Genomic DNA, 17,087 nt, shown 5'->3' on the forward strand with positions numbered 1-17,087 from the left:
GCCCCGCCCCAGATGCTGCCCTATCTTTCCTCTCGCGCAGTTTCTTGCAGACCTGGAAGCATTTCGCGTGGAGCAGTCACGTGGCGAGGTGTGAGTTTCCTTCTATCTAGATTCATCAATCCTGTACTTGTCAGTCCTACGTGCTCCGTTCCCGGGATCTGGGGATCGCTACGGACCTTAAAATAACCGCAGCAGCCCCTTCTCCCCCAGGTAAATTGGGAATTGCTTCCCTTTCGGCTTTTAATCTCTCTGAGGCTATTGCGTGCTCCCAGTTTTTCTGCCTGATGACCATGCAGACACCGCCGTTCACATCATTTTCCTGCTTTTAAGACCCTTTCCTGACCTCTCCTCCCGCCCCACGCCTTGCAGAGCCGTACTCACCGGCGAGGTGGATTCACGCCCATCGCGACCCCCAAGCCTCGTCCTTCTCGGCCCCCGCTTTCTCTCCCCGGCCCTGGGATTCTGCAGACCCTCCCTCCGAGATACCGTCGCCCACCATCTCGTGTCCTCCTCAGGCCGGGTTTTTTTCCCTTCACAGTCACCCCTTTTCCTGTCCCCACGTTGAGGGAGGTGACCTGAGCCCGCCTTGTGACACTCATTGTCCTTCCTTTCCAAATTCTACCCCCCTACGGTAACACACACCCTCTCGGGAGGTGGGCATTTTACTCCATCCCCCTCCTTCTAGGTAGGGGTGAGAAGGACCAGAAAGACAGACCGAGAGCAACGGTGCAGACATAGGAAAACTGAGGTGAAAAAAATGAGGGAGAACCAGAAATACACGGCAAACTGGATGGTGAGGTAGGGTCTTGCAAAGAGACAGAAAGAGTGAGAGAGGGGCCGGAGCTCGGTGGCTCACCCTGTAATCCCAGCACTTTGGGAGGCCGAGGTGAGTGGATTGCCGGAGTTTACGGGCTCGCAACCAGCCTGGGCAACCTGGCGAGCCCTCATCTCTACAATAAATAAAAAATTAGCCGCGTGTGGTGGCGCACACCTGTCGTTCCAGCTGCTTGGAAGGCTGAGGCGGAAGGATCTACTGAGCCCAGCAGGTGGACGCTGGGGTGGCCGTGAGCGTGCCACTGCACTCCAGCCTGGGCGACAGAACGAGACTCTAACTCAAAAAAAAAAAAAAAAAAAAAAATACAGGAATGAGGGAATGTAACCGGGGGGGCAGAGGACTAGTGGAAATGGGGATAGAAGGGGCAGAAATACATGGATATTGGAGACAGTCAAAAAGATTGAGGAGAAAGGGCAACAAGAGTTGAAACCTCTTGCCATTGTGGAGCAGAACAGGTGGAAGTGAAGGAACAGAGAAGGGAGAAACAGCAGGAGTGGAGAGAGAAACAACATTTTTAGAAACCTAGGGAGAAAACAAAGGAAAGAAAAAAAAGTCAGTGATTGCATAATGTGAAAGAGAAAGTAGTGAAGGAGGGGGAATGGCATCAAGATGAATGATGAACTGATTGGATGTGGATGGTTAAGTTGTAATGTATTGATTTGTGACTTTATAATCAAATTTAAAACTTGTTTCTTTAAATTGTGTATTAGAGGATGAAAGGTACAAGACACCTTTCTGTAAGCCTTGTACATTTTGTGTTTATTTGTATCAGAAGATATCTGGAATCCCCAATTAACTAGAAGGCAGTGAGTTGAATGGGGTTGGGACCGGAGGGGGTAAGAAATGGGGTGAGAAAATGTAAGTCTTGCTATTTTTTTGTAGTAGATTTTACTTATTTTCTTTGAAGTTCTTTTATATTGAATTCATTCTTTTGGAAGCCTGAGATAAATTTTAGTTTATTCAATTTCTGCTTTTCTTTTTTTCTTTTTTGAATTGGAGTCTAACTCTGTCACCCAGACTGGAGTGCAGTGGCCGCTCCCAGCCACCGCAGCCTCGACCTGCTGAGCTCTGGCGATCCTTCCGCCTCAGCCTTCTGATTAGCTGGAACTACAGGCGTGTGCTAGCACGCCCGACTAATTTTTGATTTATTGTAGAGATGAGGTCTCGCCCAGTTGCCCAGGCAGATCTCGAACCCACGGGCTCAGGCAATTCACTCACCTCAGCCTCCCAAAGCGCTGGGATTATAGGCTGAGCCACCGAGCCCAGCTTAATTTCTGCTTTTCTATAAATAATTACTAACTTCTGAAATATTATCTGGTGGCATCTTACAATCAGCTAGTGTCATTCATTTCCAAATATTAGGTATTTTCATTTTTAAAAATTTGACCCCATAATTCATTTGGTTTTTTCAAAAAACTTTCCAAATTGTTACGTGATTCTTCCAGCTTTATTGAGGTATGATTAACAAACAAAAATTGTATATATTTAAAGTGTATACCCTGGTAATTTTATTTATTTATATATTTATTTATTTTTTGAGTTGGAACCTCACTCTGTCACCCAGACTGGAGTACAGTGGCACGTTCCTGGCCACTGCAGCCTCGACCTGCTGGGCTCTGGCGATCCTTCCACCTCATCCTTCCACGTAACCGAACTACAGGTGCGCGCCACCATGCCCGGCTAATTTTTTATTTATTGTAGAGCCGAGGTCTCGCCAAATTGCCTGAGTGGGTCTCGAACCTGCGGGCTCAGGCAGTCCACTCACCTCGGCCTCCCAAAGTGCTGGGGTTATAGGCTGAGCCACCAAGCTCGACCCATAGTTACTTTTTGTTTGTGTGTGTTGTGTGGGTGTGATGAGAACATTTAAGATCTATACTATCAGCAAATTTCAAGTATACAGTACAGTATTATTAGCTGTAGTCACCACGCTATACATTAGATTCACCATAACTCCATTTTATAACTGAAAGTTTGTACCCTTTGACCAACATTTCTCCATTTCCCCCACCCACCAGCCCTTGGCAGCTACTATTCTACTGTTACTATGAGTTGGACTTTTTTAGATTCTACATATAAGTGAGATCCTGCAGTATCTGTCATTCTGTGTCTGTCTTATTTTTCAGGTTCATCTAAGTTCATACATACTTACTTAAAACAGGTGAGGAATAACATAGTTTCTAAAATTCTTGAGCTGTGAAAGAAAAATGTTTGAAGCCTCTGGCCCTCCCTGATCTGCTCCCCCAGGACCTCGCTGACCTCATCTCCTCTTGTGTCCTCACTCTGCTCCAGCCACACAGGCCTCTCTGCTTTTCCTGGGGTTGAGGTTGCTCCTGCCTCAGGGTCTTCACTTGGGCTGTCCCTCTGCCTACAACTCCCTGGCCCCTCAGCTGCAGGTGCAGACACCCTTCTTTTCCCAGGTCTTTGTTCTGATATCACCTTCTCAATGGGACTTCTGTGATCCACCCCTTTCCCCATTTGAAATTCTAGACACACCCTTACCCCCCTCCTTTGGTCCTTAATGGCTGCTCTGTGTGTTTCTTTTTGTTCTTTTACCTTCCACTGTCTGGATACTGGTGACAGCAAGACCCCAAGGGGAAAGCAGAGCTGGTAGAGAAGGCAGGTTAGACTGGGAAAAGCTTCAAGGCTGTAAGAAATTTCCAAGTAGCCAGGCTTGGTGCTCAGCCTGTAATCTCATGCCTTTGGGAGGCTGAGGTGAGTGGATTGCCTGAGCCCGCGGGTTTGAGACCCGCCTGGGCAGGTGAGACCTCATCTCTACAATAAATCAAAAAATTAGCCGGGCGTGGTAGCGCGCACCTGTAATTCCGGCTACTTGGAAGGCTGAGGTGGAAGGATCGCGGAGCCTCGCAGGTCGAGGCTGCGGTGGCCGGGAGCGGCCACTGCACTCATCTGGGCAACAGAGTGAGACTCCAACTCAAAAAAAAAGAGAAATTTTCAAGCTCATGTCTGCAGTAGCTGGTGCAGAACCACACTTGCAAGCAAGCAGCCTAATATAGGGTACTTCATACCTACCTAACTGTTAGGTTGTTATCAGATACCATATACCTACAGCACTGTAGGCAGGAACTCGCTTAGAGACCTCCATCATGTGGCAGTAGCCAAAGTTGACCTGAGGTAACCATGACCTACTTTTTCCTTCATTGGAATACTATTAGCATAGAATTACCCTAGGAGAACTTCCCACTCCCATCATTACCCTGATGCCATGACAATATTGGTCTGACCCTATAAGGTCTAAAACTTCCCTGCCTGACATGAGGGAGGAGTAACAGTAACCCAACCCTAAGGCCACCTGTTGTGGGGAAAACAGAGAGACCTTGACACTGAGGCTATTTTAGGAAGTATCGGTTTATTAGTGCACGGCCGGACTCAGTGGGCTAATGCTCCAAGGCTGAGCAACCCAGAGAAAGAGAAGAGGGGTTTTATCTGTTAGTTTAGGTAAGGAAGGGGATCGGGTTGTATGGCTATACATTTTTCTTTGAAATTTACAAGGTGGTATTCAGCAAAAACAGATTTTCAAAGAACAGATTGTCTCCAGGCTACACATGACAAGCAGGGGTTGTAAACTGGTAACTTCACAGAGAGAGGATGTGGGTGTAAGGTTCTGAATGGATTACTATCTTGCATTTCCAGGAAAGTGACCTTTGACTATTTTATTTTCTCACATCTCATGTCTGGAGCTTGCCTGTTGATTTAAAAAAATATATTTTTTTTCTTGAGTTGGAGTCTCACTCTGTTGCCAAGACTAGAGTGCAGTGGCACGCTCCCGGCCACTGCACCCTCGACCTGCTGGGCTCTGGCGATCCTTCTGCCTCAGCCTTCCAAGTAGCTGGAACTACAGTTACGTGCTACCACACCTGACTAATTTTTTATTTATTGTAGAGATGAGGTCTTGCCAAGTTGCCTGGGTGGGTCTCAAACCCTCTGGCTCAGGCAGTCCCCTTGCCTCAGCCTCCCAAAGTGCTGGGATTACAGGCTGAGCCACCGAGGCCAGGCCACCTGTTCATTTTTAAAAGGACTAATTTTAACTGTTTTTAGCCCCTCTCTGTCACACAACCATTTCTAGGAAAAACCCGCCCACTTCTGGGCAGCCCTAAGAATAAAAGTTTTAGCTCAACAATAGTTGGAGGCAGACGCAGCAGCTTCTGTAGGCTGTTTCTGCTCGCTCTCCTCTCTTGTGTACTATTCTTTGCTTAATAAAGCTACTTTCTTGTCTTGCTTTTCTGTGTATCTGTTTGTGAATTCTTCCCAAATGTCAACATTAGAACTTGTTATCGACCTATCTTCCACTGAGATAACTCACTCCATAACAGCCAGCAGGTGGGAGGTGTGCTGGGCTGTCCCCTGAGTGGAGTTCAACCCTGGCTTCACATTAGAGTTCTTACCCAAGATTCCCCTCCCAATAGTCAGGGTGAGGCCCAGCCTCCATTATGTTTTAAGATGCCAAGTTGATTCTAATCTGTATCCAGCACTGAGCACTAAGACCCTGTGTCCTCCATTTCTGAGGGCTGAGTCAGCCTGTGATCCACAGAGAGGCTAGGGGAGCTGTGCTTTGCATGGGATTTGGTCAGGGAGGGAGCCTGTCCAGCCCAGCTCCCCGCTGCTGCAACAAGTGTGCAGGTGTCACCAGGAGAGGAGCAGGTTCTGAAGAAAGGGGTCAGGCCTCACTTGGTCTTTGTGTTATATAAGAGTTTTTGTCCCTGTGTTCCACCTAGTACTGTGGGCAGCAGAGGCCTGTCTTTCCACATGGTGAAGTCTTCCCTGTGTGTTCAATGGTGGCACAGAAAGGAATGAGTTGTTTACAAGCATTGAACAACATATTTTTGACTTTCAGGTTTGACTTCTAAAGACTCATGTTACATGAGAATGATGCTCAGAAGATGAGGAAGAGAAAAGAAAAGGATTCAGGAATGTCTCTTAGTCTGGTAAAGTGACTTGGGTTGTTCTGTTTCCTTGTGTTCTGAAATACCAGGTGTTGGAGTTACGCATCTCTGAGTCTGAAACATCCTGCCCAATGTGGGCTCGCACTCACCCCTGCCTTCCTTCAGTCCTTCTCGTCTCCACTTAGATTTCGTCTCCCCGTGACCCAGTGACATGAACTTATGGGGAGGCTCCATTGGTCATGGTCCTGGGAAGGGCTTACACCCACATGTGGATGGAGACTGGGTGTGGGCCCCATGCTGTGAGTGCTGTTGGGCAGCAGGGTTGTTAAGGGGCCACGTCGTGCACCATCAGCTCTGTAGACCAGGGTTAGAGGAGCTGCATGTGGAAGTCATATATTCATGTGCACAAGTATCTGGTAAAATATGGAAAAGGAGACCTTTAAGGGGATATCTTTTCTGCCTGATTTCATATTACATTTATATTACATTGAACCTAAACCTGTGTGTCACTATATTTCTTTTTTTTTTAATTTGAGTTAAAGTCTCACTCTGTTGCTCAGACTAGGGTGCAGTGGCATGCTCCTGGCTACCGCAGCCTCGACCTGCTGGGCTCCAGCAATCCTTCCGCCTCAGCCTTCCAAGTAGCTGGAACTACAAGCATACGCCACTGCACCTGGCTAATTTTTTGATTTGTTGTTGAGACGCGATCTTGCCAAGTTGCCCAGGTGGGTCTCGAACCTGTGGGCTCAGGCAATCCACTTGCCTTGGCCTCCCAAAGTGCTGGGATTACAGCCTGAGCCACCACGCCCGGCCTTCAGAACTTTTTCATTATCAGAAGATGGAGCCAGATTTTCATACTGCCAATTATTATTAAATATTACATTTATTTTAAACATCGCATGATATGTATATTTGTTTTGTGGTAAAAGTCCAAGCAGAGATGGAGCTTAGATACTCAGATGTATGTGCAACATGAAGACTATACATGGTAAAATTTTATTATATATGGGATTAATGCTAGATGAGATTTTAGCTGCTCTTTCCTCTTGCTATAGAAACAAGAAGATATAGATAACTGTGTGAGATGATAGATATCTTAATTTGTTAAATTCTAGTGACTTTTTTTTTACTATCTATACTATAGCATGTTGTATGCCTTAAATATAAACAATAAAATGTAAAACGCAAAAAGGGGGCATCAAGAAAATCTTTTGGTTTCACACTTAAAAGTATTATCACCTGCCAGGCTCGGTGGCTCAGCCTGTATTCCCAGCGCTTTGGGAGGCTGAGGTGAGTGGATTGTCTGAGCCCGCGGGGTTTGAGACCCGCCCGGGCAACTTGGCAAGACCTCATCTCTACAATAAATCAAAAAACTAGCCAGGCGTGGTAGCGTGCGCCTGTAGTTCCCAGCTACTTGGAAGGCTGAGGTGGAAGGATCGCAGAGCCCAGCAGGTCGAGGCTGCGGTGGCCGGTAGTGGCCACTGCACTCCAGTCTGGGCAACCGAGTGAGACTCCAACTCAAAAAAAAAAAAAAGAAAAAAAAGAAAAATAGTATTGTCACCTAAAAAAAGGACATCAAATCATGTGTAAGTTAAACTGCAAGCTGGTTAAACAGTAGTTCACGCCTTTAATCCCAGGTGGAGGTAAGAGGATTACCTGAGGTTTGAGACCAGCTTAAGCAGCATGGCAAGACCTTGTCTTTACAGTAAATCAAAAAATCAACTGGGCGTCATGGTACATGCCTGTGGTTCCAACTACCTGTAAGACTGAGGCAGAAGGATCACCTGAGCCCAGCAGGTCGAGGCTGCAGTGGCCATGAGTGTGCCACTGCACTCCAGTTTGGGCGACAGAGTGAGACTCCAATTAAAAAAAAAAAAAAAGATAAACTGCAGAATGTAAAATAGATCTTAATACATTCAAAGGAAAGGATATTCAGCAAAGAATGAAAAATTTTTATATAAATTTCTGCAAAATAATGAAACCTACTCATATTCCCAAGAAATTGGAAAATGGACAAAGGATTGTCTTTTTCCCCAGAGTCTCAAAATGTAAGAAGAACATAATAGTAAGTTTTGTTTAAATGAGTGGGAACTCTCATGTGATGTTGGGAGAGGGTACCTTTGCATCTGGGAGAAGTGGGGGAATCTTGCCAGATCTAGCAAAATAGGAAATGTACCATCCTGAGGAAGTAATCTTTCAGTTGCCAAAACTGGAGGAACCCAATGTCCCCTTCCCTGTCACATTTTCCACCATTCCTGATTTCTATATGAATAGCTACTGTTGTCAGCCCTGTGGCAAGTCAGTGCAAGGTGTTAAGATGCATTTACATGTCATTGATGTTTTTGAGAAAAATTATTTGGTGACGTGATGTTTTATTTTGTAGGGTTTTTTTTTTTTTTGAAATTTACATGTTTTCATGTTAATATTATAAATATGAGTCATTTTTGTTGTTGTTTTGAGTCAGAGTCCAGGCTAGAGTGCAGTACTACGATCATGGCTCACTGCAACCATGACCTTCTGGGCTCATGCGTTTCTCCTGCCTTAGCCTCCTGAATAGCTGAGACTACAGGCATATGCCACCATACCCAGCTAGTTTTTTTTATTTTTTGTAGAGATGAGGTCTTGCTATGTTCTCTAGGCTGGTCTGGAACTCATGGACTTAAGCAATCCTCCTGCCTTGGCCTCTCAAAGTGCTGGGATTACAGGTGTGAGCACCTGGTCATAAATAGCTTATTCTCTTGACCTCTTTGGAGTGATTTCTAAGTGAAGACGTATGAGTCTTTTACAATTTTTCACTGTTATAAAGAATGTCACAGTGGTTGCTTCTGTAGATGCCATCTTCACTATAGAAAACAAATAAACCCCATTTGTTTTTGTTAATGCATAAGTATCTAAATTTAAATAGATAAAATTACACTTATGTATATATTTTTTCAGAACTAAAAAAGGACTTTATTTATCGAGGGCAAGAGGGTGCAAACAATATAAAAATCAAAAACTTATCTGGCCTTCAATGAACTTGTCTTCTCTGCTTGTCACATGGGAGTTGGATTTTGTTTGTACATTTTCTAAGGGTTCTGATCTGCTCACAGAATCCTTATACAGGGGGAAGCTTTGGGCAGATTCCTTCAGTGACCCTGTGGGATAATTCTTAGCAGGGTGGGAGGCATTGCTCGCTTCTGTCTACTTCTTTCCCTTCTGTTTCATGTGTACTACAAAATAGTCGTTGCATGTAATGGTGAGGCCAGCGATGAGCAAAAAGAAGCTCTGGAAGCCCACTATGCCGTCTCGGCATTGGTCCAGTCCCTTCATTATTTTGTCCACGGCCAGTGGGTTTTTCTGATTTTCCAAAAACCCAGGGAACTCCTTTTCCGTGAGTACTCTCAGATCTTCCTTTGTTAAGTAGCCTTTATCCCCAGCAAATTTGTGGAATGTAAACATGGTTTCCATGGCATGTTCCATTTGAGGTGGCATTTTGGTGAGGTCTGTTGATGCCTTGGCGGTGGGGCACGGCGCAGACGCTGGGCGTGCGGGGACCGGGCAGTGAGGAGCGCGCCTTGGTACGTGGGGCGATGCGCACCGGAGAAGGCGCGGGCCGGGAGGAGTCTGGGCGGGCGCTTGGCAGGGCTCTCCCACCCCGACTCCTCCCTCTCTTCCTGCGCCCCACTCCCCCTCCCTCACTTATATTTTTAAATATAGGCATTTAGTAGAGAATATTGCTGAAGTTTTTGTGTTTTTTAAAATTCTGTACTTTTCTTAAAGCCTAATTTGAATACTGTTTGCAAACAAAATGAAGTACAAGTTATACATTTTTAATGTCTTAAGCATACTGAAATACATGTGCTTGAGAATAATTATTTTTAAAATACTCCAAAGAATATTTCACTGAGAGATAATTCCTCTTATTTCAGTTAATTTAAGTGTATGTATACATTAATGCATAGACGCACAAGTTCGTGGTTTTTCTAAAAAATACATCAACATTTTATACTTTTTTTTTTTTTTGAGTTGGAGTGTCACTCTGTTGCCCAGACTGGAGTGCAGTGGCCGCTCCCGGCCACCGCAGCCTCAACCTGCTGGGCTCCGACGATCCTTCCACCTCAGTCTTCCAAGTAGCTGGGACTACAGGCATGCACTACCACGCCCGGCTAATTTTTTGATTTATTGTAGAGATGAGGTCTCGCCAAGTTGCCCAGGTGGGTCTCGAACCTGCAGGCTCAGGCAATCCACTCACCTCAGCCTCCCAAAGCATGGGATTACAGGCTGAGCCACGGAGCCCAGCTAACATTTCATAAATTAAGTTTATTACTTAATAGTTTAAATTATGTCTCACATGTTTTTATGGCTTCAAATTTTTTCTGCACTGTCACATAAATCAGTTAAATAGTTGTATGCATAGTAATGTATTTTGTGCCTACATGTGTGTGCATATATTAATGACCTTTTATGCAATTCCATGTTGTTATCCTTAAATTTGTTTCAAGTTTGTTCAGGTAATCCTCTGTCAACATACTTCTCATGCTATGGTTTAAATATTGGTGTCCTCTCCAGTATTCATGTAGAAACTTAATCACTGATGCAACAGAATTAAGAGGTGGGGCCATTGGGAGGTGATTAGGTGAGTGCTCTGCCCTTGTGAATGTGATGAGCCTTCTTATAAAAGAGCTTCAGGCCGGGCTCAGTGGCTCAGCCTGTAATCTCGCGCCTTTGGGAGGCTGACGTGAGTGGATTGCCTGAGCCCGCGGGTTCGAGACCCGCCTGGGCAGCGAGAATTCATCTCTACAATAAATAAAAAAATCAGCCGAGTGTGGTAGCGAATGCCTGTAATTCCGGCTACTTGGAAGGCTGAGGCGGAAGGATCGCCTGAGCCCAGCAGGTTGAGGCTGCAGTGACCGGGAGTGGCCACTGCACTCTAGTCTGGATGACAGAGTGAGACTCCAACTCAAAAAAAAAAAAAGAAAAAGAGCTTCAGGCTAAAGGGAGTGTTCTCTTTTCCTTCTTCCTTCCATGACGTGAGGGCCCAGAATTAATCCCTGTCCCCAAAGGACTCAGCAGCAGGCACCATCTTGGAACCAGGGAGTGGAGTTCTCACCAGACAACCAACCTACTGGTGCCCTTCATCTTGGACTTTCCTGTCTACAGAACTATGAGAAATAAATTTCTGTTTTTTTACAAATTACTTAGTCTAAGATATGTTGATATAGCAGCACAAACAAACCAAGATAGAAATTGGTGCCAGAAGTGGAGTGTTGCTATAACAAATACCTAAAAATGTGGAAGTGGTTTTGGAATTGGGTAACAACTGGAAGCTAGAACATTTTTAAAATGAATTCTGGAAAAAGCCAAGAGCAGAGCATTAAGGGCCATTTCTGCTGAGGGCTTAGAAGAAGAAGAGAACTGTAGAGAAATCATTAGTTTTAGAGATAATCAAAGTGGTTGTAATTAGAACGTTGGTAGAAATATGGATAGTAAAGGCAATTCTGATGAGGTCCTATATGGAAATGAAGACTATCTTATTGGAAACTGGAGGAAAGGCTACCCTTGTATCAAAGTGGCAAAGAATTTGGCTGAATTATGTCCATGTACTTTGTGGAAAGCCAAATGTAAGAGTGATGAACTAGGATATTTGACAGAAAGAAAATCTCTAAGCAAATTGTTCAGATTGCTGCGTGCCCTCTCTTAACTATTTATAGTAAAATTTAAAAAGAGAAATGTGTTAAAGACACAATTTATCATCAAAGGTGAAGCAGAATTTAAAGATTTGAAAAAATTCTCAGCCTGGTTATGTAAAGGATAAAAAAAGTGTGTTTAAGAGAGAAAACCAAGGGTGTAGCCAAGAGACCTTTGATAAAGAGATTAGTATGGATAGAAGGAATCCCAGATGCTGTTTATTAAGACAATGGGGAGAATACTCCAAAGGCATTTTGGATCCTTTTGAGGCTGCCATGCCCGTTATAAGTCCAGAATGTCAGGGTCTTGAGGGCAGAAAAATTTCAAGGAAGAGTGTCCTTTGGATCTTGGAACTCAACTACCTCAAATCTGTAATCTCTGTATATTGGAGCAGTGCTTCTCAGCTATCCCAGCTGTGGCTCAAGTGGGCTCAGGTGTGGCCCTAGCCACCACTCCAGAGAGCACAAGGTGTAAACCTTGGTGTCATCCATGTAGTACATATTGCAAGTGTGCAGAGGGCATGAGCTATGGAGGCATGACTGCTTTCACCTGGATTTCAAAGAATGTCACATAGTCAGAGAGCCTAGGCAGAGATATATCACAGGGTGGAATGGCCACAGTAAGTCCCCACTAGGGCAGTGCCCAATGGAGCCTTGGGGTTGCAACTACCTCCAATGGTCCTCATCAGGGTATGCATAGTTATGCCATGGAGGTGGGGCCATCTCACACAGTCCCTATTAAAGCACTGTCTAGTAGAGCTCTTGGGAGCAGGGATACCCCTGGCACCCCAGAACTGCCAAGTCACTGGTATGTGATCCCAACTTGAGAGCACTTCAGGCACTCGACCACACATGTGAAAACTCCCATGTAGGGTCATGCCAGCAAAACCACTAGGGCAAAACCATCTCATTCCAGGATGTCTAGAAGGCGGGACATCAAGTCGAATAAGACTATTCTCAAGCCTTAACACTTAATATGTGTACCCTGTTGGGTTTCAGATTTACATGGGACCAGTTAGCCCTTTTTTCCTGTCTAAACTATGTCTGCACCACTATTGTATTTTGGAAGCGCATAACTTGTTTAATTTCATAGGTTAATAGCTGGAGAACAGTTTGTCTTAGGATGAAACAAACCTTTGAGACTCACCCATATCTGGTTTAGGTTGTAATTGGATACGACACTAGACTGTAGACTTTGGAATTGATAGTAGAACAAGTTAAGACTTTGGAGGCTATTGGGATGGAATGAATATATTTTGTATGTGAGAAATACATGAATTTTGGAGGGGTCAGGGTAGAATGCTATGGGTTGAGTGTTTTTCTCTCCAAAATCCATGTTGAAATGTAAACCCTAATGCAACAGTATTATCTCCTTTAGAAGGAGATTGAATCAGGAAGGCCTGGCTCTTATCAGTGGGACTAGGTGCACTTAGAAAAGGGCTTGTTCACTGCTTTTTGCACCATCTGTTCCTTACACCATGTGGGTTCACAGTGTTCCTCCCCTCCAGAGGGTGTGGCAGTAAGGCACCATACTGGAAGCAGAGAGCAAAGCTCACCAGACATCAGTCCTGCTGGTACTTTGATCTTGAGCTTCCCAGCCAGCAGAATCATGAGAAATCAATTTCTATTTTTTGTCAATTACTCAGTGTATCTTATTTTATTTTAGTAGTACAGAGAGACTAAGACATACTGTAACCATTATTTAATTGTTTGATTCCTTTGGTTTAACTCTAATTTGCAGGCATCTTGGTTCAGGGGCTTGATATTTCTGCCACCTTCAGGTTGTTCATCTGAGGTGAGGTTTTTTTTTTTTTTTTTTTTTTTGTTGGAGTCTCACTCTGTCGCCCAGACTGGAGTGCAGTGGCTGCTCCCGGCCACCGCAGCCTCGATCTGCTGGGCTCCGGCGATCCTTCCACCTCAGCCTTCCAAGTAGCCGGAATTACAGGCATGCGGTACCACGCCTGGCTGATTTTTTGATTTATTGTAGAGGTGAGGTCTCGCTGCCCAGGTGGGTCTCGAACCTGTGGGCTCAGGCAATCCACTCACCTCAGCCTCCCAAAGGCGCGGGATTACAGGCTGAACCACCGAGCCCGGCTAAGGTGAGTTTTTTAGAGTGTCTCCTAGTAAGATGGGAGCAGATCTTTCTCTCATGGGCTACTATGTTGTTATTTAAGGTAGAACATGTAATGGATTTGGAGTAATGTGGAAATGTTATAAGTTTCAGTCTTTGATTGCTATTGCTGTCATCATCACAGTTTTGTTTGTGACCTTTCTTTTTTTTTTTGACTTGGAGTCTCACTCTATCACTCAGACTGGAGTGCAGCGGCCACTCCCGGTCACTGCAGCCTCGACCTGCTGGGCTCTGGTAATTCTTCCACCTCAGCCTTCCAAGTAGTTGGAACTACACGCTTGCACTACCATGCCTGGCTAATTTTTGATTTATTGTCGAGATGAGGTCTTGCCAAGTTACCCAGGTGGGTCTCGAACCCACGGACTCAGGCAATCCACTCACCTCGGCCTCCCAAAGTGCTGGGATTACAGGTTGAGCCACGGAGCTTGGCCTGTAACCTTTCTTTAAAGCCACTGTGGACGTTGTCCTCTCTGCTGACACCACTTGTATTTTAGCTCATCTAGATGCTGCATATCACTTAGTGTGTCGAACATAATATCTGACACTTGTATAGAGATAGCCCATGTTGATTTCTTATGTGTGTATTTCTTTCTTTTTTTTTTTTTTTTGAGTCTCACTCTGTCACCCAGACTGGAGTGTAGTGGCCACTCCCGGTCACTGTAGCCTCGATCTGCTGGGCTCCAGCAATCCTTCCGTCTCAGCCTTCCAAGTAGCTGGAACTACAGGTGTGCGCTACCACACCCGGCTAATTTTTGATTTATTGCAGAAATGAGGTCTCGCCAAGTTGCCCAGGCGGGTCTCGAACCCGCGGACTCAGGCAATTCACTTACCTCAGCCTCCCAAAGTGCTGGGATTACAGGCTGGATCACCCAGCCCAGCTTGTATTTCTTATATTATCCACAAAAATGAGAAATCCACACAGATTTAAAGGATATCGGAATCTCATTAAATTTAGAACAAACCAGAATTAAGGACAGATGACTTTCTCACAAATGCCTTACATGAATATGTCAAAACATATACGCCAGTCAAATCAATCCTTACAGTTCTCTCCTCATTTTTTTTTTTCTTTTGAGTTGGAGTCTCACTCTGTCGCCCAGACTGGAGTGCAGTGGCCGCTCCCGGCCAATGCAGCCTCGACCTGCTGGGCTCCGGTGATCCTTCTGCAGGCATGCGCTACCATGCCTGGCTGATTTTTTGATTTATTGTAGAGATGAGGTCTCGCCAAGTTGCCCAGGCGGGTCTCAAACCCGTGGGCTCGGCAATCCACTCACCTCAGCCTCCCAACAGGATAACAGGCTGAACCACCGAGCCCAGCTCTCTCCTCATTTTGTATAAAGATAATAACTCTCCTCACTGTACCTTGTTGAAATGTGTTTTTTATTTCAGGGACCTTTGACATTCAGGGATGTGGCTATAGAATTCTCTGAAGAGGAGTGGAAGTGCCTGGACTCTGCCCAGAAAGTTTTGTACAGGGACGTGATGTTGGAGAATTATAGGAACCTAGTCTCCCTGGGTGAGAATAACTTCCCTGCAGTTGGGATCTGCCCTGTGTGTATGTGTGGTTTTTGTTTTCTTAATACAGTCTCCCTCTTTTGTTCAGGCTGGAGAGTAGTGGTATGACCATAGCTTACTGCAGCCTTAAACTTCTGGGCTCAAGGAATTCTCCCACCGTAGCCTCCTGAGTAGCTAGGATTACAGGCATGCACTGCCATGCCCAACTAATATTTTAATTTTAAATTTTATAAAGCTGATCTTAAACTCCTGGCCTCAAGCAGTCCTCCCGCATCAACTTCTCAAAGCACTAAGATTATAGGCATAAGCCACCATGTCTGGCTGCCCTGGTGTATTTCTCCCTTGTGTGTCTCTTGGGAGCCCCATATTATTTGGCTGAGATTGAAGCCCTGTTGATTCACAAATGAAAAGCTTTCATATTGAATCATCTGGCCTTTAACCGCCCCCTTCATTGTACAGCAATGTTGGTTTCAGAAATGAAAGTGTACGTAAAACTGTATGGAAGACTTTTAAAATAGCCTGTTCTCTGTGTTCTACCCCGTGCTTTTGATTCAGCAGTTCTTGGAAGAGAGCTAGATGTCTTACAGTGCTTTCTAAGCATTCAGAAAGAGACAGTCAGTGGTTGAGTTGTGAGATTTTTTTCTAGATCCATCTGTCATGTCCTCTCTTTTACCTAATTGTAGGGTTGGGATTCTGGAAAGGCCCTAGCACATCATGTTCCTTTCTTTTTATAAGCAGGAATCTCTCTTTCTGACCTGAATATTATCTCCATGTTGGAGCAAGGGAAAGAGCCCTGGACTGTCGAGAGCCAAATGCAGATAGCAAGAAAACCAAATAGGGGGGAATGGATCAAAGGAGTTAACTCAGGTAAGAGCTCAGGTGGGGACAGTGGAAGCTGTACCATTAAGTAGGGTTTGGGAAACTCTTCACAAGTAGGAGAATTCTGTGGAAAAACAAATGATATCTTGTGAGTTCTGAAAATAAATGTCTTCTTCTCTACTTATCACTCTGCCCTTTAGACATGTAAAAGTTTACGAGGGGGGACCCCCAAAAACTTGGAATTTATTTATTTGTTTGAGTTGGAGTCTCACTCTGTCACCCAGAGTCACACTCACAGTCACTCCAGCGTCAACCTGCTGGACTCCAGTGATCCTTCTGCCTCAGCCTTCCAAGTAGCTAAAAGCATAGGCACGTGCCACCATACCCAGCTAATTTTTTGATTTATTGTAGAGATGAGGTCTTGCCAACTTGCCCAGGATAATCTTGAAAATAAACTTTGATTTCGTTTATCTCTTGATCAGTTTCATTTTTTTTTTTTGAGTTGGAGTCTCACTCTGTCACCCAGACTGGAGTACAGTGGCCACTCCCAGCCACTGCAGCCTCGACCTGCTGGGCTCCGGCGATCCTTATGCCTCAGCCTTCCCAGTAGCTGGAACTACAGGCTTGTGCTACCATGCCTAGCTAGTTTTGATTTATTGTGGAGATGAGGTCTCGCCAAGTTGCCCACACGGGTCTCAAACCCATGGGCTCATGCAATCCACTCACCTCGGCCTCCCAAGGTGCTGGGATTACAGACTGAGCCACTGAGCCTGGCCCAGTTTCATATTTTTAAGGATACTTGGTGCTCTTTGTTTTATGTTGCTATTTGTGGTAGTGTTTTGTGGGGAATGTATATTGTTTTACATCTTTTACAAGATTTTCTTTAGTGCAGATGGTGTAACTCAGCAACAGTTCCCCTAAAACTAACACAAGCTCCAGAATATTTCTTTTGATAAGACAGTTTTAGTTATTCCTTTTACTTCTGTTTCATGTGACTGAATTTCTACTTTTAAAGTATTTGTTTGTCAGTTAAATTTATTACAATTCTTAAAATTGGAAATATCTGATATCTTGAGAATATATTTTAAAAATCAAGTTACTATCTTAATTGCAGAAATACTATTAAATTGATTATACTTTGGAATATAAGATACATTACTTTTTTTTTTTTGAGTTGGAATCTCACTCTGTTGCCCAGACTGGAGTGCAGTGGCATG

At 44.7% G+C, this 17,087-nt stretch overlaps 1 protein-coding gene and 1 pseudogene across 1 annotated transcript in view; one reads left to right on the plus strand and one right to left on the minus strand.

The window, feature by feature from the left end:
* Positions 1-8,919: 8,919 nt before the first annotated feature.
* Positions 8,920-9,210, minus strand: LOC103258354 (annotated as a pseudogene).
* A 5,770-nt stretch (positions 9,211-14,980) lies between these two features.
* Positions 14,981-17,087, plus strand: part of LOC103258363 (zinc finger protein 841-like) — a 12,481-nt gene continuing 10,374 nt past the window's right edge. The window contains exons 1-2 of the mRNA XM_021711344.1: positions 14,981-15,052; positions 15,790-15,918. Of these exons, the coding sequence (XP_021567019.1) occupies positions 15,019-15,052; positions 15,790-15,918 (163 nt within the window). The 5' untranslated portion in view covers positions 14,981-15,018. The remainder of the gene's footprint in view (positions 15,053-15,789; positions 15,919-17,087) is intronic.

The sequence above is a fragment of the Carlito syrichta genome, unplaced genomic scaffold (genome assembly GCF_000164805.1).
Source record: "Carlito syrichta isolate Samal-C Ts95f unplaced genomic scaffold, Tarsius_syrichta-2.0.1 Scaffold302083, whole genome shotgun sequence".
NCBI classification, from domain to species: Eukaryota; Metazoa; Chordata; class Mammalia; order Primates; family Tarsiidae; genus Carlito; species Carlito syrichta.